At 37.1% G+C, this 26,017-nt stretch overlaps 1 protein-coding gene across 2 annotated transcripts; it reads right to left on the reverse strand.

Annotated features, from left to right (window-relative positions):
• Window positions 1-2,972: 2,972 nt before the first annotated feature.
• On the reverse strand, window positions 2,973-25,727 carry Rab6 (RAS oncogene family member Rab6). Of its 2 annotated transcripts, none has more exons than XM_028315162.1 (6): window positions 25,429-25,727; window positions 24,990-25,048; window positions 23,486-23,645; window positions 15,819-16,024; window positions 15,358-15,424; window positions 2,973-3,600 (listed from the first exon to the last, which is right to left on the reverse strand). In XM_028315162.1, exons 1-6 carry the CDS (start codon window positions 25,496-25,498, stop codon window positions 3,530-3,532), a joined length of 633 nt encoding a protein of 210 aa, XP_028170963.1. In that variant the 5' UTR covers window positions 25,499-25,727; the 3' UTR covers window positions 2,973-3,529. The 2 variants fall into 2 exon arrangements, with proteins under 2 accessions (XP_028170963.1, XP_028170964.1); XM_028315163.1 differs by lacking the exon at window positions 2,973-3,600 and adding an exon at window positions 9,797-10,758 and having other exon boundaries at window positions 25,429-25,717.
• Window positions 25,728-26,017: the final 290 nt, after the last annotated feature.

Genomic DNA, 26,017 nt, shown 5'->3' on the forward strand with positions numbered 1-26,017 from the left:
TCAGATCGATATACCATCACTGGCATCACACACTGGTCAAAGACTTTTGTCTTAAGACAGAGAATTGTATACTAGTCTATTAAATAATTACTAATACACATCAACCATGCTTCCCGTTAATAACCCTCCACGGAATCTTTTTTGTATTATTGTAGTGTGCATTTGGTGCATGTGCACTCATGGATACACAAACCTTAGAGGAAGCATGCATACATTAACTATAAACGAATAGAACGTACGGTGTGGGGCGCGTCTTCGTGAATGACACTATTTGTATGTACTGATGGACAACGTCGTCTTCGCTGAAATCGCGCAGTTTATTTTGTTGCTCCTGAAATTATTAAAGCCACTAAAAGCCTGCGTAGAGGTACTGAGGCAGCAATGATTTGGATAAAAGCAATTAACTCTCTCACTCACCAGACGTAGATGTGTGCTGTTTTCTTAAATTCGTTAAAATAAACCAAGCAAAGAGTTAAAGCTCGAAAAAAGAGCGCTTGCTAGTTTGTGGTAAAATTTTCTATTGACACCTTTAGCCAAAATATTATCAACACATTGGTAAGTACATTAATAAAAATATTTTTAAGTTTAAAACAATTTAATTAAATACATAAGTAGTTTGGTCTTTGTCCAGTGTCGTTTTATAAAAAATCATTTAGAAAGCTTTAAAGTCCACCGTAATAAGTTCCAAAGCCATGACAAATCCATGATAAAATTGAGCCGCATTAACATTGTGCAGGAAGTACCTATACTTTATCTAAGTAATTACAGGGTTAATTGTAAAACACCAGTAATCTAGTATTTTTTTCATACAACAGGGATGTTTCCTGGGTAATAAAGCAAGAGTTTGAATTAGTCAGTCGGTTAACTTATCAAATAATATTCGAAAGGTATTTTTAACTTTTTCAAAATAATGAAAATTTAAAGAGGTAAAGCGCGTCAAAGTTCAAAAGAAAAGACCCGTGACGTCAAAGAGTGCTTAAAAGTGTAGCACTTTGTGATGTCACGAGGAACTTCAACGCTTCATAACTTCATAATTACTTGTTGGATTGACAAATAAAAAAAATACGAGTCCAATATTTTTTGATAATATAATTAACGGACTAAGTTATTTTTAAGGAAACTAGCCTATTGAAATAAATAAGTATTACTTAATTGATCGCTCTAATGAAAATCGCCAACACTTATGTTAAACAAAATGAGCATCACATCGTTATTTCGTCGTTGAATGAGATAGGATAGGACTAACAAATATCCCGACTGTAGAAATGTAGGTACCGATTCCAGCTACCTACCCATTTCCGTTTTTCTCTCGCTCTCATCAAATGGTGATTTCTTGCGATAAAACGAGACGACATGACCGGAAATGGGTAGCTGGAACTGTGACCCATAGTACCTACTATGAAAACTTGAAAAATGTTTTTGATATAAGTACCTAATAGGTTTTCTTTGTTATGTATTGATATAATTATGTTAAAGCCTGGTCCGTGAGCACGTAGAATTTTGTCCAATGACCCCAAGCTACCCATCCTTATCGCTCGCGCGTAATTATATTGCTATCGCGACTGTGCGACGCGCGCCCGCAGTGAGTGTGCGAGCGCGACAGCAACATTATTACGCGCGAGCGATAAGGAAGGGTAGCTTGGGGTCATTGGACAAAATTCTACGTGCTCACGGACCAGGCTTTTAAACTCGTAGAACAAATGTTGATGTACCCACTATTCAGCTATCTATTGCTGCAAAGTTACAGGTGTTTTACAATTAATAACCCTGTATTGTATATGTATAATTTGATGACCTCTTCAAAAAGCTGGCACCCGTTTTTATTCTAATGAATCAAGCATAAAGCTTCTTCACACAATTTATAAATCAATTTTATTAATGAAAAAGTTGTCGGAATTACAAACATTTTTGCATAGGTACCACTATAATTCAAACACAGCAGATCACATTTATCGTCGTTTCAATAATAATAATAATACAAGAATCTTTTCTATTACATAAGGCTGCAACGACAAGCTATGAACTACATTCGACAATTAAACAGGTAAGTATAAAATTCAAGCTATGAAGGTCACATCCAGCAGACATTGTGCAGATCTAATAGAGATTTTATTTATGTTTTGAATTTGAACATTATAAAGTTACATTATTTTTGTTTTTTTTTTGTTGCAAATGTAGGGACTTTTGGGTCCAATCTACGCTGGCCACAAATGATCTGCTGGGTGTGACCCTATAATACTATATAAATTGCGCTTCGTCCAGTACTTCGCCCTCAGTAAGGACTTTACACACGCTGACTTTACGGAAAGTTATACCTATAGTCCGATTTTTAATTCGACGGAATTCTGACAGCTGTCATTTTTTGACAATTCAGATGTAATAAGCCTTTTTTGCTTTGAATTATTAATAAATAATATGAAATGAAATTTCATCAAGTACAATTTACAAGAATGAACTATTTTTTGTTTTGTGAATTCAATGAACACTAATTATTATGTACATTTTAGAGATTAAATAGAAAAAAACGTGTTTTTAACGTAGTAAAACAACATATTATCATAAACGAAAATATGTATTGATCATCAATCATCATTATCGTCATCATAATCAACTTGGATTATACAATTGGCATCTTGTTAAGTTGATTATTTTATGAAGCTAAGATTTTATTAACAAAAGGATTTTCATAAAAAAGGTTTGTAACCCATGGATTATTGGCCAGGGAGACCAGTAATAGAAAAATAATTTCCCAATTTTTTTTGTAACTTCAAAAGTATGATAACAAAAATTCAAATAACCATTTTGAAATGATCGGTACATTTTTAAGCCTTAGTTTTTCAAGTTAAACCTTAAATTCAAGAAAGGATTATTTTTTAATTTATGAAAATGCTCTCCATTCTTAGTGGGAATGTTTCAGTGTTGACAACACTTCTGAAATGTCAAAATTCCGTCGAATTAAAAATCAGAGTTTAGTATAGTTATCGAAGTGGATCGATGCCACTTGCCGCGCGGTGAGCAGTTAAACCGTCGCTATACCAATTACCGTGTGTAAAGGCCCCGAGTTATAACTAAAGGCCCTAAGGCCTGAATCTCTGAAAACGCACACTTAGGGTCACCCCTCAGTCTGCACTTTCCTTTCCGCCCTTCCGAGCACACAGTTGTTCTCATTAAATGTGCGTTTGATTCGATTGACACCAATCTCTTATTGATACTCTAAACTAAACATACACAATAGAAGTCAGCCTTTGAGCGGTGTACGAAAGGCCATCCTGGGATTATTATCAACTAAGTAAAATCGGTTCAAGTTAGCGTGAAAGCTACAATATTGCACGCCGGACCGTGGTCGGAGTGCCCAGTGCGAGTTTTAATCGATACTCGGTATCGCTGACGCGTTTTTGTATGGAGCGTTGTTGCCGCGTCGTATCGCAAACAAACTCGTGCTGGGCTCTCGCATGCGCTGTCGTCGCGGACGAATAACCTATGACAACGAATATTGCTAGTTGGGAAGAGTGATCCTCGTGGGGCGGGCTCAGCACACGCAGCCGCCCTCGCCGCCCTCCTGTTCCGCGCCCAGCGGCGCCTGCGTCTGCAGGTCCACGGCTGTGCTGCGAGTTAAGGAACCCAACCATCACAACATCGATACGCTATGTACACACGGCCACAGTGTTAGCTATCCATTTCCGTTTTTGCTCTCGCTCTCATCAAATGGTCTTTGCGATAGAACGAGACGACATGACCGGCAATGGGCAGTTAACACTGTTGCCGATAGTACACACTATACGCACGAATAAACATCGTTCTCGTTATGGCATGCTCATCGTTTTGAAATTAAAAACGATTTAGACGCAAAATGTCAAAAGCGCAAAATGTGAAATCCATAAAAAAAATATTAATTTATGATATTTTTATTCTGTTATGGGCTGATTTTTCAATCCTCGGATAACTTATAACTGAAGAATAATTTTGGCACAATGACAGTTTTAGCATGGGAAATATGTCAAAATGACAAGGTTATTCTTCAGTTAAAATATATCTGACGATTGAAAAATCAGCCGTAAATTAAATTTTGTTGATTAGTTTAACCGCTGAGTTAATAAAATAAAGTATTAGTTAGGTTTTAGGTTAGGTTTAGGATTTTTATGGATTTGTCATTTTGCGCCTCAATCCATTATACCTACAAAAGCGTATATCCTTTGTGGGAGTAGTGTAGTGTCGAAGTAAAGTCATGTCGATATTCAGTAGTGTCGGAGTAACGTAATGTCGAAGTAACGTTTGTCGGAGTAGAAATTTCCAGCCTATACCTGGCTAAATGTGTACACGAATTCCTATACTATTTACGGATCAAATTGGGCCTGAACTGTTTCATACTTTAAGCTTCCTGGATCTCTTAGAAACCTATGCACTATAACTTATTCGTATATGTAAAAGAAATTAAAAGTAGGCTTTATATTACGTAGTATAAAACAGCCGCTTTTCGCTATCTATATCCCTATGTAAGTATGCTTCAATCTTCAAACTACGAATTTTGATGCGGTATTTTTTAAATAGATATGAATGATTCAAAAGGATGGTTTTTAAGTATAATACATAGTACATTGGTTCGGCCAAACCACCAACGTGTGCAGCTCGCGTGCGGGATGGGAATCCTACTGATCGCCATCGCCATCGCGCAAGCGGGCAGCACGCGTTGGTTTGGCCGAACCTTAAAGCACGCCGATTCCAGAGCTACTAGTAGTATCCACGCAAATGTCAACTTTCTGATTTGTTATACGATGTATGTTTTGAACCTGAGACTGCGGCAACCTACCTTGTCTTAAATGATAGTTGTTCCACAAAAACGTATTTTGAATGCTAATAATCAACTATAGACTATAGATACTAGCTGGTAGGTAGGACAAAGGAAACCTGTATGATTTTATTGATGGATGTACTCCCAAACATGAAATGGATTGGGCAAACCCCTTCGTTGATTTGGCCCTCTTGCCTATCTGATTCAGACTCCATGATCTTTTTTGTAAATAAGTATATTTTAGCAGTAGCATAGCGTGCCTTAAATGGGCGCTGTACCAAAATTTGTTGGGGGCACTTTCATCTAAAAAGGTCATTAGAAAGGGATCAACGGAAACATTTTTATTCAGAAAGAATTAACCTTCACGCGAAGCCCCTAAGTTGCCTACTGGAAGCAACAGTAGCTTGGAGGCCCCGTAACATTGACATGGTAGCTACGTCCCTGATGCTTAGGTGTGACATGACAGCATTTACATCGCCAGGCTGCCTGTCCAGTGAAGCGGCAGCCAATAGGAAAGCGCACAGACGGCCGCTCCGTGAGCGGTGTTTCAAACAATTCCATAGGTTAAAGATGGCAAAGCTCCGCTTCTTTCCTATCTGCTCCGCTCCAGTAGACAGCCAAACTCTACAGGGTTGTTTGTTGCGAAATCTTAAGCAGAATTTATTAAAATAATGTTTGGCCAATACAATCAGTCTTTCTGACACTTGACTCATTAAAACCTGCCCGGAATCCTGTCAAGCTTGGAAAAAAACACTGTAACGAAATTGATTATGTACTAACATCTAATGGCATGTATTTCTGTGAAATAAATGAATTTGAATTTGATATAACCTGGAGGCCAAGCTCTTTAATATTACTACTTACTTAGGCTGGGTTGCACCCCCTTACTTTAACTTTAACAAACGTCAAAAATCTATCAAACTCCATACAAAAAACACCGGTCATCGTTGTAGTTACGGTTAAAGTAGATGGTTCAACGCCTTAGATTGTTTTAGTCATGGTTTGTCGTGTCCAAATTAAAACAGCGAAACTTAAAATAACACAATATTAATTAGTGTTTTAATGGTTTTATTCCGAATGATATCAGCGTGATATTTACAAATCATAAGAAAGTCACAATTTTAAAATAATAGATAATTCAGTTTTTATTTTTACCAATTCTATGTTCCATATACTATGATACAATACGTACTATAGTAATTTATCAATTAAAAATCGATATTTCACTTAAAGAAATAAAGGATATTGGCTTTTTTGTTTATTCATTAATTATTTTCTACCATAATTATGGAACATACAACTGATGATTCGAAAAAAAACTGGTGTGTGTTTATTTAAAACCTCTCCTGTTTATGATAGTCGTATTTACTAAATAACAAAGCTGCATACATTTTATTGCAATATACCATGGAATAAAAAGTTATATAAACCTTAACATTTACTTATAAAAATAATTTATTTAAATAAGCATTACAATAATAATTATTTCACAAATATCAACTATAACTGAGGATAATAATATACGCTAATTCATTTCATAATGTGTAAATCGCTCTCGTAAAATATTGTTAACAAAGCATAATAAGGAATGATAGTTTAAAAACCGTGGTCAGATCTCGTTTATTCAAGAGTAGGCGCACACCGTTGATTTTTAGTTGGCCGATAGTTGTGCCCGATTTTAAATTGTATGAAGAATCGGCCAAATCGAATCGGCGTAGTGTGCGCACTCCCATACATGCCCATACTGATCAACTGCCCGACTAAACTATCGGCCGACGAAAAATCAACGGTGTGCGCCTACTCCAAATGTTTACAATTTAGATAACATTCAACTATACCATTTTTTCTTCATTATCTAAATCGGCAAACTCTCAATAAACTGTCTGCATGAACGTCCTGTTATATCGTAATGTAAGCTAGCAGTGATAAACTCACTAATCAGTAGGTATTTACGACAGATAAGATTTCACTCTTAAGCACTAAGTAAATAAATAATAGTTACTATCGTACAAGGACCGCGGCAGGTTTCAGAGACACTTAATTAAAATTATATAATTAATTACATCATATTACACAGTTGTAATTTTCATTTCGGGTGACGTTTCAAGGACCCAAAATTTTGAATAAAAAATAAAGAGAAAGTAATGGCCTCTTGAATTTCAATAACTTGATGGATTTTTACATTAAATTTATTAGGTACGTGAAACGTCCCGCGGTCAAGCGCTATATACAATACAACATAGGGTTAAACCTCGTCCACATTAGGGCAAATTTGTTTCGGCAACGTTGCGATTGCATGAACATAACAACATCAGGAAATCTCAAGATACGTGTCCGAAAATCATTTGATTTCAATCAACTAATGTGGACAATGCTTCGCTACACAGCGCTGCCAAGCTCTGCCACTGCGCAATAATTATTATAGTAAAATTAATAGTGTCAATATTGTGGTCATGTTTAAATTTTGACAAGTTTCACAATCGAATTACCATCAAAGTTTATTTGAAATGTTATGTATATTATTAATTATTCCACTTTGTTCAACTGGGTAAAAAAGTGGATGTTTAGTTTTTAGTGGCCTCATAACGATATTTATCACCACGGAACTATATTACCCAGGTGATATCACCCAAATGAACTGATTCGATTTTTTTTATTAACCTTGTGGACATTCATCACCCACATGAAGCATACTAATAAAAGCTTTCTAATTAACAGATAACATAATACTTGCTAAAAAACTATTATGACTTTATTTGTGAGCCATATAATGTGCCATACAATTAAAAATATGACATTAAACATGTTTCAAAGTGTCACCAGTTAGATCATCACTACGAGGTATAAAATTGTTAAACTATTTTTTATTTCCTGTAACAAATAAGTATACAAATTTTATTGAGTGATTAACATTAAACTAATTTAAATATTAAGCTGTCTGTTAATTTGAAAATTTCTTACATGCTTTTTAAGGGTGATAAAAGTCCCCATGTTTAATAAGAAAGTAGCATTTGTTCACCTAAGTGCATCAATTCCTAGGTGAACAAAGGCGAACGCTTTAGTCGAATCAATTTACTTGGAAGATGGCATAAGTCGAGTGAAATGGGTTCGACCCAGGTGATATGAGGACACTAAAAATTCCCTTCCCCGGGTTTTTAATGTCCCTTGTTATTTATTTTTGTTAAATATCTAAACAATCAGGTTTTACAAACATATTTACATCCACATCAGAGCCTCTTTAAAAGAATTACACCTTTGCAGAGTCACAGCACGTTCACTTAACTATACTTCTGGTTATGTACAGCATTCTCTAAATTAAATTTACATAAGTTAATTCCTTTATTAATATGATAACATTTTTAAGCTTCTGCGAATATGATAGATTTGTTTCGATAGAATATGTAAATCAAACATTTAGAAAATGCTATACAACAGCAGACCTAAAACCGCACCTAGCAATAGTGTTACTAGTTACTAGTATATCACACGAAACCCAAGCACGAGCCCCGTCTAAGAAGTGTCGGAACATAGTTCCGTAAATGTCAAAATATTGCGATGATGGACACGCATGCACCTATGTACAGTCGCAGAATGAAAAGGTTCGTCACCTTAGTGTCTGTTTTCGCTTGCACTAGGTACTGTAAGAGTCAAACCTGCCAACATAACAGTGCAAGAAACAGTGCTGCTAACATTTAAATACATATGACGTTTGCTAACGAATAAGGTTTTGCTTGTTTATTTTTCTATCCCATCAGTGCAATGCAATGATGACATTGACCAATTGACAATAGTTTTTTTTATTTAATGGAAATAATAATGGCAGGTTGAACCAACAAGAAGGTTTTAGTTTATCAATCATAATACTCTTCTTGACAAGATAAATCGTCAAACAACTTTGATCTGAATAATTTTGAACTTTACTAACGAACAGTTAAAGATTATTTTCTCTAACTCGAGATTATTCTGTAACATAGTTTCAAAAGGTAATATGTGCTCGCGGTTCGTTGAAGGAATCAATTTGAAAACTGACGAACCTTTTCATTCCGTGACTGTACTTTCGATAAAATAGCACGAACAACTCATTACACGAGTATTATGGCCTTAATGATTGGCAAGGGAATAGAAAAAATATGGTAAAGGGGAATGCGGCTGCGGTATGCCACTGACCGCACAGTGAGCGAAGTGCATAAGTTGCTGATAGTAATGCATCAGAACGTACAGTTTATTATAATAAAAAAGGTCAAGTTTAGTCACTTGCCAAGTGCAATCAACTCTACCTCATGTTATGCCACTCTAACATATCGACGGTCGATCTTGGACTGGCTCGAATAGTGTAGATTTACACATTCATACAGTTCTTCGGTGTTTTGTGAGGATTAAACTCCTAAGACATTACGAAAAAACACGAGAGCCATAAGTCAATGACAAAACTGTATATTGATTTTGATCGACAGAGGGCGCCACATGAAGTTTCAGTCTTAATTGACTTATTTAATATACATTTCGATAGAATATATATCACTTAACACGATTCCAAAATATCTCGATCCTCTAAAGCGAATGTAATCGTGCTTTTGTGTACATAAAGCGAACTTGTTTAACACGTACGACTATAGGTATGTATTTGTGATCCGATCCGAGCGGTTCTTTTTTACATTTAAGTAGGCTGACATAAATTAATCAAAAATTGATTAATAGATGTACGAGTATATTTGCTCCAAAGAGAAAATTCGAACACAATCAAAAATAGTATGCACGAATAAGATAATATGGATAAAAAATTGTCGGACCACACAAAAGTAGTAGGTAGTTTAATTCAAAGTCGACGGAAATGTGTTAACTAGAGAACTACACAGATTAACACTAAATCTAATATCACTGTAAAGACACACAAAAGCAGATTATTACACGTCCAAACCGCGCCGCGACGACCGGCTACCAATAATAGTGGTCAAATAAGTACCAAATTATGTCTCGGTTTCTGAATACGTCTTTTTAGGTTAAAACAACCAGAAGATTTCATTGTCCCTTTTCTGAATATATCAAAGTTGTCAGCATCAAAGATACGATAAAGCCTAGCGGTGACTTTTGTGGTTTGCGATCTGTCGCAACGTCGTTGTATCCTAACGAGTTTTACTGAACCACCACCACTTCAACGGGCGTAATAACTTATTTTGTATATTAGAACATAATAATGTACAGGCCACGCCACAAAACGTACGACAGCCTTTTCTTCGTTGCTAACATACTTTAAGGCTGGGTTGCACCAACATAGTTTAACTTTGACAAACTCAAAAATCTGTCAAACTCAATACAAATTGCACCGGTTATCGTTATTAGATAGTTAGGTGGTGCAACTCAGCCTAAGAGTTTAAAAATCAATATATCCAGCTTTAAGCAGCCAGAGGTTATTATCGGAATATGTAGTTTGTCTACTCTATACGTACCAACACTAGCCACTAGGGCTATTTCGACTTTCACGACTTTTAATTAAAGCTTGTTATCAAATTGAGCTTTTCCATATAACGCGGCAACGTAATTAAAAGCCCTACGTATTCCGATTTACAATGTCGGTTGGGGAGAAACATTATAACCAAAGGGAAGATCCGGCATGTGCTAACAAGCCCCTGACAACATGGCGAATGTCAGTGTCAGTGAGTGGATATTGCAAGTTTTATTGTATTTATAAATAATGAAAAGTGATGCCCGTGAACTTTGATTTTGTTTTTTAATTGTTCGTTTACCTTTTAAAATTAAAACAAAATATCCTAGAACGTCATTTGAGCGTCGCATAACGAGAAGCTTATGCCGTATCTCCCCTGTATGTTTTGATCTAAGTTTTTGGATGTGTCGCTGCGTTGTTTCGGTGGCGGCGGTGGCGGTGGCGGTGGCGGGGGCCGGCTAGCAGGCGCAGCCGCCGTCGGGCTCCTTGCTGTCTCCGGGCGCCTGTCGCAGGATCACCTCATGCACTGAGCACGCGCTGCATTAAGGAAACGAAAGGCACTCCACTGACGACGCCCGCTCTGACGAAGCACGCGAGCCCGATCGGTAAATCTTTGACTTCCAATTGGGTATTTGACGCTTATACTTTTTATGAACAGGGATGATGACTGGGTAATTAAATCGAAATTCTATTTAGTCCGTCAGACAGATAATTAGAAAATATTAGACTCATATTTTTTATTTTTTTCCATAATCCAATAATTACAGTATTATATTGAGTTGAAATGTCGCGTGACGTCACTTTTGAGTAAAAATTCTACTCAAGCGTGACGTATCGCGCCATTTCAACTCGATGTAGCACTGTTATTATTTAATTATGAAAGAAAATAAAATATATGAGTCTAACATTTTCTAATTATCTGTCTGGACGGACAAATAATTGAAATTTTGTCATCTAGCCTACTGTCAAGTGTCAAAACGACTCCCGTAGATTTTGTACGGCAATAAAAACCGATGATGTAACTATATTGCAAATTTTTATCGATTACTAAATCTTAATTTACAGTTGATTTAAAATTAATAGAGTTTTTAAAACGAGAATTAAGCGTTACTAAAAATAATTATGTTCTTTAGAATCATTGGCGAATAGTGTCAAATACCCAATTTTTAAATATTTTTTTTTATTTTAAACACAAAACGTCACTCGGAATTAATGTACTCTGTGACCGAACCGGGAACCGTGTGAATGATTTACAGAGCGGACTCATTTATTACATTAGAAAGCGTAAGTAGTTATATATTCGTATTTACAATAAAATACTTCATTATAAAAAGCGGCTGGGAATTTATGCTGTTTAGCTATCGTGTATGTTGAGTGCGATATTTAAGCGATATAAAAATGCAACATAAAAATGATATTGCTATAAATTTAATCAAAGCTATGCGTTTTGTTGTAATTATAGAAGACAAAACAAACAAATAAATTTATAATTTCACGATAATGCGGCAACGTTAATTTATAGTTTATTTATTATAGTATAATGAGCAGTTAATTTCATGTTCAATACTAACAGTAGACATAACTAAAACAAAACACAAGCCGTCAACGTCTACACAGCATTAGCGAAACAGCGCCTAGGTGTTATATCGTGATTCATGTAATGTAAGATACTTTTTTTCAGCGCTCCAGAAACTCTCCTATGCATATAAAAATAGCTAAATACTTGTAAAGGGATTTTTATAGAGGTTTGGCAGGTTTGGTTTTTAAATGGACAAGTTTCATGATGTTGAAAACATTAGATTTCATTGAATGGGATTACAATATAGACCAAAAATAATAAGGTTAAGTTATTTTTGAAATCCATCAAGAAATGGCTGAGAAATTAATTATTTAAATTACCTCCATATTTTCGCGTGGAACTTAAAAATAGGCGGTGCCGTGATGTCAGGCCACCTGTTCAAGTTTCAATCACAATGTCAAAGTCTTCTTTTTCTTTTTAAACATGGTCAGGTCTTGGATATGTCAAAAAAGGTTACACAATTTTACTAAGAATCTTGAGTGACCCTGGCTGAAAAATTAAAAACTAACTAGATTTAGAAAAAATGGATTTGTCAACAGCAGGATTTGCATTTGGACCAGTGGGTCTAGACAAAGTGCCATTATAATCGCAAACCAGTCGAAAAGTGGTCGAAAAGCCCCTTTTTTGTATGGAATTTGACGGATTCGATTTTCGATACGATCAAAAAGTGCGTTTTGTCTAGGGGGGCAGGGGTGATTTACTGTTTGTACTACGAATGACTGTCGTGACTACTTCGAATCAAAATGGCGCGAATTTTATTATGCGCATCTTTAGGGCCCTGTAACTTTTGTATTTGTAGAGATATATTCATGATTCTTTCACCATTATTATTAGTTTTACTTATATTCTCAAGTTTTATTAAAAGAAACATATTAGAAACTTGTCCATTCCTGACACTGTTTCTAGGGATTGTCAATTTGATGGTCGGCAGTAGTAGTCATACCCCCTTATTAATAAAAAGTTATACCTAGGATGAGCAATGGATTAAAATAACATTTTACGTTTTGCCATTGTCAGAAAAACGCTTGTAAATGTAATTAATGCAAGTTTATTTTGAAATTCGTGGTTCAATTCGCCAACCATTACGGTCCCTATTACGGTTGACATAATTTTCGTAACTTTTCGTTCCTCGGTTGAATGATATTCATGTGGCAGAGCTGTGGTTTCAACAAGAAGAAAGGAAGGAATATGGAAGTATTTTATTGATTTTATTGTACGCCTGTTTCCATGCATGTATTAAATGTGTAAACTTGTAATATTTTGTTACTAAGACTATGCTTGCTTATGCTTCTTAGATTTAAGACACCATGTTTCTTTGTAGTACAAATATGTACTTTATGATAAAAACGACATAGGAGAGTAACGGAACGTTGTGTTAAAAGATTTTTTTTTGTTTGACTATGTTCGCGTACGTAAAGTAGGTTTATTATGATGTTATATCACTTTAATATGTTACACACCATGTTAGATGCAACAAAACATTCAATTGAATTAAGTAACGACACTTAAAGCTGTATTCCGCTGTAAGCAAATGACCGGGGCCTTCGTTTGTGAGGCCGTCGCGGTAAGTCGCGCGACGCGGGCAATCCGCCCTTAGGCTCGGCACAAATGGGCCACCGACCACAGCCACCGGTGGCCAGCGACGGCGATTTAGCACACTTTTAATTAATATATTTTGTATAGACGCGCCTCACACGTGTATCCGGTGGCGGACACTCGCTACAGTAGTGTCCGCGACTCGCCACTATAGAAAATATATTAAAAAGTGTGTTAAGTCGCCGTCGCTGGACACCGGTGGCTGTGGTCGGTGGCCCACTTGCGCCGAGCCTTAGGGCTATATTTCACCGGGACACTATGGCGGCGCAACCAGTCGCCGACCAACAAAATGTATACAGCTTTGCGCAACCAAACGGACACCAGAGGTGGAATTGTGTAAAGCAATCGTAATCATTTGACAGTTCATAACGTACGATAAAGTCAGTTAAACAAAGCGTTTGACGGAATAATCGTACGTTATGAACTGTCAAATGATTACGATTGCTTTACACAATTCCACCTCTGGTGAGTAACTCTCTATAGAGCTGTATACATTTTGTTGGTAGCGGCGACTGGTTGCGCCGCCATGGTGTCCCGGTGANCCTGGTGAAATATAGCCCTTATGGGAGCACTCGGCAGCGACTCGCGCGACCAGCGACGGCCACGCAGCGGGCCTCGCCGGCACTACAAGCATTAGTAACGTAACTTTACTCACAACACACGTGTTAGCAGAACTAAACCGCCACCAAACCGGATCCGGAGGAGATCACCAGTTAAATTTAAATCACATAATGTCATCGTGGGAAATTAGCTACATACATTATGGTTAGTTCACGCACACTGAAAAAGTATTAATTCCGTATCACGTCAAGTACACTAATAAAATCTTTATAATATGAAAAATTGTTTCAAATACTATTTAATTTTCGTAAATTCTGTAGCTAACTTCACACGAGAAATCAAACCGTTAATGACGTCACACCAGTGGTTAATATCGCAACACACCGCGAACTGACAACGGAACAAAACTAGCAGGATGACGTGTACAACACATACAAATAATTACGTATATTAAGTGTCCATATGTGCGCGATGCGATCGATAGCGTGTCGCCTATGTGTATATAAAAATAATACCACTACGACGCCATTTATTCATTTTATTTTCGAAATTCGTTTAAGAGCACTCTATGCTCCGCAAATTGACATGCTATCGTGGAAAAACAAAGAGAAAGACAATTTTCTACGCGTTGTATAAATGTTTCTAAACATAATAATATTAGTAATCGCAGCAATTGTTGTTACTTAATCACTTTTATCGAAAAAAATTCACCAATATATTCGATAATTGATAGTTAAATAGACAGTTAATTTGCCAGGTAAACGACAAATTAATTTAGTCAATGTGCATATCTTTAAAAGTATAATACCGGCGGCGGCTGTTATGTGGCCTCGCGTCAACGCGCGCACGCGCCGAAGTGAGATCGAACGCTAAACCGCAAGCGTGACGTTGACGTCACCGTCTACTATATTATTTGTGAAAATGTATACTGCTCGCCAAATAAATCCGACGGTAAAAATATTTAAAACAACATATATGTCAATTATTTTTTTAATCGACTTTGCGAATCGAATCAAGTTTCTAAGTAATTAATAACGACTCAAGCGATACGTATAATAAACATACGACTGACTAATGAGGTTTAGACCTTTAGACGTTTAGACGTTGAATCGCGCAAAACGTACACACAGTCAATATTAGTGCGCGCAGTTTTTACCGAATGGCCCCGATGTGTTATTGGATAAATACATACACTACATACACGGCGTCCCAAAAATAGTGTCACGGAAGGATCCTGCATGCAATTTCATCATCAGTATAAACCACGAATATTTCTTATTTAATATGTTTCTGCATTTTTCGACTTTTAGTTTAGATGAGACTATTCTCGAGGCGTGTACGACGTAGCAATGGAATGGCGAAAGTGTTAGTGTCAGGTGAAAAGGATACTGTCTTCGGGAGGCTTGCTCTCCGCCGAGTCCATGCCGGGCAGCGCCGCCGCCACTCGCCGGAACAGCTGCAACACAACGCCCGCGAGTTACTTACAGGAACTACAAAGATCTAAATAAACTTATAAAAATACTCTTCTGCTATCCATACTTAACACCAACTAAAAAAAGAAGAACGGTCACGCCCCATACAAAAAAAACCCAGACCCGACAGAAACGAGACATACCTCAGTTTTTTTGTCATGTCTTAATTAGTTAAATTATATATTTTTTATATTCGAAATCTATGTTTAACACCAAAATATTACCCTTTGTTTTTGTTCAGGCGTTATACAAAAACTAATACAAAATGCCTATTAATCACCAAAATTGGTAAATGTATGTACCAAAATATCTATTACAGCTGCTATGGAATGTATCTAGGTGACCTGGAGATAATTACTCCCGTTGCGCGATGTATACCTGTTTGACGTTGTAGCCGGCCTTGGCGCTGGTCTCGATGAACATGACGTTGAGCTCCTTGGCCTTGCGGTCGCCGTCCTCGGTGGACACCTGCCGCTTGTCCGACAGGTCGGTCTTGTTGCCTACCAGCATGATGATCACGTCCGAGCCGCGCTCCGTACGCACGTCGTCGATCCACTTCGACGTCTGGTGGAATGAGTTTGCATCTGGACACAAAACATTGCATCGTGGAATTTGTGGACGTGAACCAAACGTAAAACGTGGCAGATGTGTTACATGTTTTTAAATTTATTGGATACCAGACGACGGATTAAATATAAACATACTTAAATACTTTATAAATACATCACATAATTATAGATAGAAAACACAAATACAAAAAATAAAGTTCATGCAAACAAATGTTTGTACTGTGCGGGAATCGAACCGACCTATGGCATAGTAGTCCACAACTCCACATATTTGCAGAAATATGGAAAACAAATTAATTTTGAAGTATTTCTTTGTCTTTTTAAGTACAGATTCCTAATAATTCATTCCGATAGCAAATCCTACATTGCATCTCGGAAAACAGAAATTACTGCATTAAATCTAAAAGTCTTGATAATCGTTGGCAATCCAGTGAATAAACGTTCTCGAGGCCAAACGGAAAATCGAATTTCTAACTCGTTTTCGTTTACTATCAGAATGCAAACTCGTTTGTTATGTCGCTGGTTTTATGAGCAATTATGAGGGTTTATCGCGTTATCTTCAGCGATAATATGAATACTGAATATTTATTCTGTTTACTGTTTTGAAAAATACGCGATTACTATTCAACGGCCTAGTTGCCGCGTGGACGCCAAGCGATTTGAAACGAAAACGACTACTCGGATACGTCATCAAATTAGCCACAACTGAAATAAACCATATAACTTCACTAAAACGCTTTTCGAACAGCATCAGTTAAACAAAACAAAGCTGTAGAGCAGGGGTCTCCAAACTACGGCCCGGGCCATATCCGGCCCGCCACTGCCATCAATCCGGCCCGCGACAGTAATTGAAATTTAACAAAAGCCTATGTTTGTATAGGTGGGCAGAAAAATTCAAATTGTTATGGCCCTTGCAACATACTGAAAAAAATATTATGGCCCCAAGGCTTCAAAGTTTGGAGACCTCTGCTGTAGAGCATACCGTTTTCTCTTTCGTGTACGAATGAAATAAGACCAGAAATAAGTTCACGACTTCACTCGCATATTTTCTCAAACTTTGGACCCCCGTTTCATTCCTTCGGGGGTAAATTTTGAAATCTTCTTTCTTAGCGGATGCCTCTCATCTATCTGCGTGCCTGTCACCGTAATCTGTTCAGTAGATTTTTTGAGCTGTGTGTTGTGCTGTGTCAGTCTAATAGCTATAGCCAAAATGTAATTTTATTAATAATAGGGTAAATGACATCCTTTTTAACACCAAAATTATCAAAGTAGGAGTCATATTGCGCAGACAGGTCCCGTCTGAACGAACAACAATGACAATCATCGGATTTCCAATAATCGCATAAGACTTAAGCCATAATTCACAACGATTAAGTGCTAGAAACTATTCATCGGTTGAGATAAAGAAAAAAATATGTAGTATTGAATTAATTGAATTAAAATACAAAAGCTTTTAACTAGTTATCAAAATAAAGCGAATCTGTGAGACATTGTAAGAGTTGAATTAAGCGATTTATCACAAACGTGTACTTCCATACCTAGGTATTGGAGCATATGAGAATTCTGAAACAGACCTAAGAATTCATGAGGGGTGGTGTGGCAGCGCACCGAGGGTGGGAGGCGAACTCAACAAGTAGCCTACAATATTATTGATTTTGTCTTGTCGAAAAATTTCTCTGAAAGTAAGTAGGTATAGAGGCTGAAAACCAGACTCAGCAGCCACAGGAGAATTAAGGCAATTGCAACTGCCAACCACATACCTATTATACTCTTCCTTTTTGTTTTTAAAATAAAAGTTTTCGGGTCAGAACTTTTAATTTAATTTAGTATCCGAAGTTACACAATTTAAGGCTCCGATGGTCGAATGGAATGGGTGGGTGGAGGCTAATATTTACCGGCGGCGGGATTGCAAGGCTGTTGGCCAAGCAAACAGATTTAAATGTGTACCAGGGTTAAGGCAACGACTTCTCTACAAACTATTTCTCCGACCCCAATGGCGAACTGGAGGGCAGATAAAGTTCGAACGTAAAAAAAACGGATTAATGTTAAGCCAATATTGTACTCTTTGTTACTCTGGACCGATTTGCACCAAGGCGGAGCGGAGCGAAGACAAGCAGCGAAGCTGGCAGACTATTTCCACCAAAACGGAGCGGAGAAGAGCTGAGACGATAGATATGAGAGCTGTGCAGTGTGCGTAGCTTATCAGCTGTCAGTCTATTACTGTCCGTGAAAGGAAAACACCACTCCGCACAGCTCCGCTTCGCGCTTTCAAATTCTAAAAATGAGTACGCGCGACACTTCTCTTTTCTCCGCGCGATTCATTTCCAACGAAACAAAGCGGAGTAGAGATGTGGAAATAATTAAATCTGATTGGTTAATGAAAGCTTCGCCTTGGTGAAAACCGGGCCTCATTGTAGGTACAGACGACAGAACAACAAGGTAGAGGTTGTTATAATAGGAACAGTTTTGCAACAAAAATGTAGTCTTGTAGGCCTAAGATGCGCGCCGTGATAACTTTTATCGACGTCAAAATGTATGGGGAAAATCGATAAAACGGCGTGATAACCGCTTATCGCGGGGCGCATCTTAGGCCTACTGGTGTCCTTTCGACTGTCTGTACGTGAAAATGTCATCCCAACTATTCAACCTACTTTAACTTCAATCACACTGAGACCTAGAAGTACCCCTTATATGGGTGTATAAAGTCGTAAAGGTTGGAAAACTCATTCGAAAGGATCTTACAATCGATCTTCCCCGTAAACCTGCAAGATCGAATATAAAACGAACTATAAATAATTATAATTCGTTGTCTTTGGCAGTAGATATTCGCTGTCAAACTATAACAAACCGCGGTTTAATGTGCCCACAATTTCCAATTAAAAAATAGGTATAGCTGTTGCAATTCACGAAGGCGAGTGAGCTTTACATGTGGTTGGTCGCTCGCTACTGTTCGTTTATTCAAAAGTTTTGAACTTTTGATAGCATTTACACTATCGTTATGTGCATGTAGTACCGTACACACAATACCTACCTATTTTTTATGTCGAAATTATATTTGGTTTCCGGGGGATAGCGACAGTCTTGGTGCTAACATGCCAAAATTGACGAAAGCTAGATTATCATGAAAATATGTTCATCCAAAAACTAGCCAATGCCCAAATCCAGCAATACATTTCGTTGTGATTTTCATTAATATTTATTGCACGCACACGAGATATAAGTTGACTTTCGTGCGTGGTATTAACGCGCTCATTATTGCCACTGGTAGATTCCAACCAGTCATCCTTCCGGCCGAAGGTGTAACGAAAGCAACCTTAAATAAGTAACCATTTGAAGACGACATGTCGCTAAACTAAACATTGGCATCTTATCTTAGGTAGGGTAGGTATAACCATGGTACTATTAATTATTCTGTGGTATAACGCGCTAATATCAGGAACTGACGGGACTATTCCCACCTCTCGTTCCCACGGCTGCAACTCCTGTGTAGCCAGGATCTACAGCTTTACCGCCATAAAAACCCAACCAATGAAGGTCAAGTTCAAGTATCTGTCCCGGGGTAAAGTTAACTGTCATTGGACCATCAACGAAATTAACCAGAAGAACATAGGAAGAATTCGAAGTTAAGGTTCGACTTCCCTACATTCCAAAGCGAATGACAGGTGACAAACAAATGTTTAATAACCTCTACGAAAAGATATTCACCACGGACAATAAATATCAATTAAGAGGGCCTATTTTATGAGCAATTAGTTGCCTGCCAATAATATTTTTCACAAAATCGCTTAAAAGCACGGAAATTTAATAATATCAGGCAGGAACTACTTGTCCGGCTTGTAAAATTATTTTTGTGTTGGACCATTTATAAAGGAAGGCCTTAGGCTATAACATCACCCTACACCCAATAGGGGCGAAACAGTAAAGAAAAAGTTGTAAACGGGAAAACTATTCAAACTATTTTCACGCGTATGATGTAGCGGGCACAGCAATTGTAGTGGGTATAATAAGGTCAGATGGGCCCTTTTTACTTAGCATCTTTACCTACTAGATTAATCATGTATTTATGTAGGTAGTATCAGAGAAATACTGAAAATGTGCAAGAACGATTATTAAATACAACAAGGATAATAAATAACTTAATTGCTCAATGGAAACCTAGATACTGAAGGGCATTTTGGTTATTTTCATTACAATGAAAGGCTATTTTATATTTGTTTAGTTAGCTGTTTCTCTAGCAACTACCTACTACACAAAGAACAGGCCCCCGATTGCATTCAATTTAATGTCTCCAATTCATTCGCACATCATCCCCAATCGCGCTTCAATGTCATTCCAGCTGATGTGCAATTCGGTATCACGGTATAGTTCACGCGCTAACAAAGACGAAACAACAGATTTATGCAGTTTCCATTAAAGTCCGGACACCTTATTTTTTAACTAAAATTACTAAAACACAGCAAATGTTTGTGAAGCGTTTGACTAGCGTTTGAGAAAAATAAGCTTTCTGACAGCTTTACGTAAAGGTGCAGTCGCGCTCCGTTTACGTTTCAACTTCGTTTGAACTAGCTGTCAATACGATACCGCGATACGGATTTGTCAAAAAGCTGATTTTCGTTCGTCGTCTAAACGGGACCTAGATATCGGTATGCCATACCTACTCAATATAAAAAAAATACACACTGTGGTCCTAGGGCGTCACAACGACGCATAGTTTGGGAAGCTCTGCTATAATCAATTCTGATTAATCATTTCCCATAGGCATTAGGATTGTTTAAGAATCTGTACCTACCAGGCTTGGCAGGATTTGCGATCATCCGTTGCGCTAGCGTTCGTTTCCATCCAGATTATTATACCTAATGAAGCTATTGTCTGGCTAGTATTCTATTCGCGTGATCACAAAAAATTCTGTATCGCGAAGGAATGTTTGCGTAATAAACAAACGCAAGCGATTATACTCCGACGACTCTCCGATACCCGTCCGTTTTCTCTGGAGAGGATTCGCCGGGTCTGCGGCGCCGTGGCGTGGCTGCGTGGCACCGGTGTCTCATTACGCGATTTAGTATAAAATTACGCATTACTTATATCGTAACCTTCGCAAAGTGGCCGCGAGGCCATTGGCACACTTTCAGCGCTTCAGACGTCTGCAGCGGCAACCAATCATGCTGTAACCAGCACCGTTCTACAAAGTCTTTCTTTTTTATTTTCGTAATCTATGCCCAGCCCAATAAATGGTTTTTGCTTAGCGTCTGTACCTACATTACTTTTCACGATCAATTCAGCTTTATGTTATCTTTATTCATTTTTATTTACCCGCAACTGTGTATTAAACATAATATGATAGGTAGGTATATTATACACTTCGCAAACCAGAGATGGATTCACGCACGAGTCATGGCATAAGCGACTTGTTGTGCCAAGAGACGTGGACCTCAGTTTATAAGAAGCGAAAAGTTAAATTGTAGTACCTTTAAATAATCAACGCCCATTTGGAATATCTAGAGCACAGACAGCCTTCAAAGTATAGATGAACACAGAAAGGTTCCTTCTGTTTAATTCATTCTAAAAACATGAACAGAAATTATGGAGAGGTTGAGACCGCGTCGCCAGAGGCACGATCTTTATTAAATATTCAAGTATGAAAAGGCTACGCTGCTCCGCTAGTCGGTCAACGGCGTTCAACGTCACGTCGGGGTTCAAGTTAGGCCAATCATTCCCGGCGGGGCGCAACTTTTGGGGGCATTCTAGATCTAGGGGGTGTCCGCGATAAGGGGGCATTTGCCGCCACCCATTTTTACTAGAGAAAACTTCAATCACGTGATAAGTTTTCGTGTGAACCTTTAGAGAAGTTTCTCTATTCTTCGAAGACCGATCGAGTTCAATATCGAATATACAAGGAACTAAAAGTAATGGCATTCCCGAAAGAACTTGACTACTTTACTGTTAAACCATTTTAATTTCACAGAAATAAAGCTGATCGGAACGAAATTTTATAAACCGTAAATCATCAGTTTCAATTTCAACAGATTTTTGGCAGGAAACATGATTAGGTGCATTTTTTTTTTCAACTTTGCTCAATACACACACCTTTTACAGTTTCGTCATGTCCTGCTCTGTCCATCCGAGGTTTCGCTTGGAGACTGTTCGGCTTTCGCATTATAGAGCTGTAATTTTGTGGAGGCATGTGATCAATCACGCCTACAAAGTGGTAGAATAAAATTTTGAAAAATATTAACGTTTAAAATATTACGTTTTTTTTTCATCGTCTACGACTCTACGACATCTTTTAGAGGTCCTTTATCGTGAACAGGTCCTTTATGTAATGCGATGCTGGCTGGTTTTTAATTTTTCATTTTTTTTAATAACAAAATCAAACAAAAGCCTTTAAATATTTCATACACATTTAGCCTAGGCGCAGACCACCGACTTTTAGTTGGCCGATAGTTGGCTATTCTAATTTGTATGAAGATTCGGCCGATAACAAATCGGTGTAATGTGCGCACTTCCATGCATGTCCATACTGATTAACAGCCCGACCCAACTATCGGCCGACAAAAAGTCTGTGGTCTGCGGCTAAGCTTACACTTACTTACATTCCTGCCTATCAGCAAATACAGTGCTATAGTGGACAGTCTGTATAGTTATATGACGTATTGTATGGTGGTTATAACTTTTTATATTTTTCATGTTTGTGTATTGTTATGGTGCTCCCACATTGCCGTTAGAAATTTTTTGTAAACATTTTCTAACATAAAAACATTTACTAACAAATGTTGTCAATTGTTACATTTTGTTAGGAACTGACATGTTATAACCCTCCTATGCTCCTACACTAATAGAAAATGTTTACTAACATTTTATAACATATAAATCTGGTGTTGGCTCGCAGTTTGTTTAGCGTTCTGAGGGCGTCTACACGAAAATGGAAGAGGATTTGCTCATTGGAATAGCTTTCATTTTTTGTTAAAAAAAAGCGCTTTTATAGGATGCGCCAAACGCCAAACTAGCTTTAAGTAGAGGAAAATATAGTGCCGCAGACACATGTTTAATTTTGTTATAATTTGTTACCTAACTATACTAAACATTTTCTAACATTAAAACATTTTTTAACATTTGTGATTAAATGTTTACTAATAAATAAATAAATAAATAAATATCTTTGGACAATCTCACACAGAGCTATCTAGCCCCAAAGTAAGCAATTAATATGCTTGTGTTATGGGTGCTAGCTTAACGGATATACTACTTATATACTTTCTTTTTTTAAATACACACATATTATACATAGTAACACCCAGACCCGTCACAGAAATTAAAATTCATGATTTCAATTTCTGCCCGGCCGGGAATCGAACCCGGGACCTCTCGGCATAGTAGTCCATTCTGAACCACTACACCAAACGGCCGTCAATGTTACTAAACATTTTCTAACGACAATGTGGGAGCACCATTAGAAGCATGGCATAAAAGATTGCTTACTTGTAATGTCATACACAACAACCGCAACGGTGGAGTCTCTGATGTACGATGGGATGAGTGAGCGGAACCGCTCCTGGCCGGCCGTGTCCCAAAGCTGCAGCCGCACGGTACGGTCTTCCAGGTACATAGTCTTCGACAAGAAGTCAATACCAATTGTTGCCTGTTCACAAAATTATTACATTATTTTATTGGCACTATCATTATGACCTCTCCATAGCACAACAAAAGTCCTATGATAACTATAATTGTTTTGGGATCCAAAATATGTAGCTACTAATATCAGACAGTGGTCATAACATTATAATTATATAATTAATTATATCTCTGTCTTTTTACAGTTTGTCAAAGAATTTTAGTAATTAAGTTAAAATGTTCCTTTATTAATTTCTAATCTGATGTTACATCAGCAAGTAAATACACTTTGCAATTCATATTCCAATAAGTTATTTCATTCATAGATAATTGTTCCAATTAGATTTAATATAATCTTTCAAATAACTTATCAAAATTTACATCAAAGAGTACATTATTCATAATAATTATTAGATTGATTTGACAACCTAGAAAATACTAGCACCAGATAATAGATAATAACCACAGTAATATTCTATGACTGACAGTGAGTTTCAAGGCTGATAGAAAGATATGGTTTTACCTTAAGGCGGGTGAATCCTAAGACACAAGCAGGTTTGAGGAGCTAATTAATGACTCCGTTTACCTCGCAATACAAAAGTACATACATTCTTTTCACCAACAAAGAGTCAAGTAGGTAATTCACAGAGGGCAAAAATAGTAAAAATGAGCTTGCTCATCAGATCAATACTCCTAAACTCTTACTTGGTGGAAAAGCAATCCTACTTTTTCTACACAAAGACATACAAGTCGTTTATTCTTCTTTAGCGGTGGAAAATAGGCTAAAAGGAAAATATTTATATAGTAACTTTTACTTGAACCTCATCATCATTTCAGCCACAGGACGTCCACTGCTGAACAAAGGTCTCCGCCAACTTATTGACCATAGTTTTATCAAAATCTTATAATGTTACAAAACTAAAATATACAACTAACTATATACCTAATTTAATGTAGTTTAAAATACTTCAAGATTACTAAATTTAACAATTAACCTGTTATATTAGGCAATACTTAGAGCAATTAAGCTTCTTGTAAATGCTATTTCATAAATCCAAATATTTAGTGCTCATTTCAATTTTCTTTAACAAATCTTGGAAACCATAATGAGATAAGAAAACAGCACATTTAGTGCCCATTTTACCATTGTATTTTTAATTTTAAAATAACAACTGAGAGAAAATAACAACAAATTCTGATTTCATAATTGAAATTAAAACATTAGCATAAACATATTATAAGCAACATAGTGTTGACCCTATGACTAACATAGTGTGATGTCATAGTTTGACAGGTCATTTACCTCACATTAGTGACCTCACAAAATGAAATGAATACTTACAATTTTTTTGAATCATTGTAGTTGGCTCACCTGGTAAGTGTTATCAAAGCTATCATACATGAACCTAGTGATGAGTGAAGTCTTCCCCACTGAAAAGAAAAATGAGCAAGTCAGTGTCTGTTTCCAAGTTGAAATGTCTGATCAAAAAACTCGATTGGTAACGGGTATGGTATGGGGCCGTATGATGCGTGAGAACCATTTAGAGACGGTTCAACGCTCATTAAGTACCTACCTAGAGAATGTAACCTACATCACAACACAAGTGCAAAATTCGATCAGAAAGCCAGACATTACGATCCCAGGTACACTTTTTATTCTGCAATAACATTGATGTACCTTGCCTCCCCGGGCCAATGTAGGTCAGTAATTCGATAAAGTCTAGACGAATCTATACCTACATACCGTAAATTCGAAACTATGTATTAAAAATGTACGATGGATGAAGGAACAATAATTTGCTTGAACTTACCGCTTTGTTCCCCGAGGAAAACCAGCTTGAACTTGCGTAATGGGTTGCCGAATTCGCCAGATGCAGACATTGTGAACTTGTAAATTAATTTGCTAAACTATAATTTCACAGTAAAAATCTTATCACAGAAAACTACATGAACAATGACAGTTCGAAGCCACTCCTGCTGCACACACACGAGCGCAGCGCCGCCACGTTACGGCAGACTGACGGCGCGTCTCGCAAGCCAACTCAGCAAAAATATGTTTTATGTAAAAATGTAATTAGAAGAACTTAATAAACAGTAATCTTCTTTACCTAACTTAATTATTGGTTGATTATTTATTTAACTGAATAAATAAAATAGATTTCATGATTTTTTCAAATTTGACACAGTTGTGACAAATTTCATTTCTGAACGAAAAACCATGTTGCCATAATAAAAATAAATTCACAGAGCACAAAAATATATTGTCGTTTTAATAGCCGTTGCATTAATTTTGCTTACCATGAAAATCGAAACATTTATGAACATGGTAGCAAAATAAATAAAAATTGCGATTAGGTCACCTTAGTTTGAGCTTTTGGTTTGAGCTAAGAAAAACTGATG

This window comes from Ostrinia furnacalis, unplaced genomic scaffold, assembly GCF_004193835.3.
Source record: "Ostrinia furnacalis isolate ACB-3 unplaced genomic scaffold, ASM419383v2 OfSCF5047, whole genome shotgun sequence".
In the NCBI taxonomy this organism is placed as follows: Eukaryota; Metazoa; Arthropoda; class Insecta; order Lepidoptera; family Crambidae; genus Ostrinia; species Ostrinia furnacalis.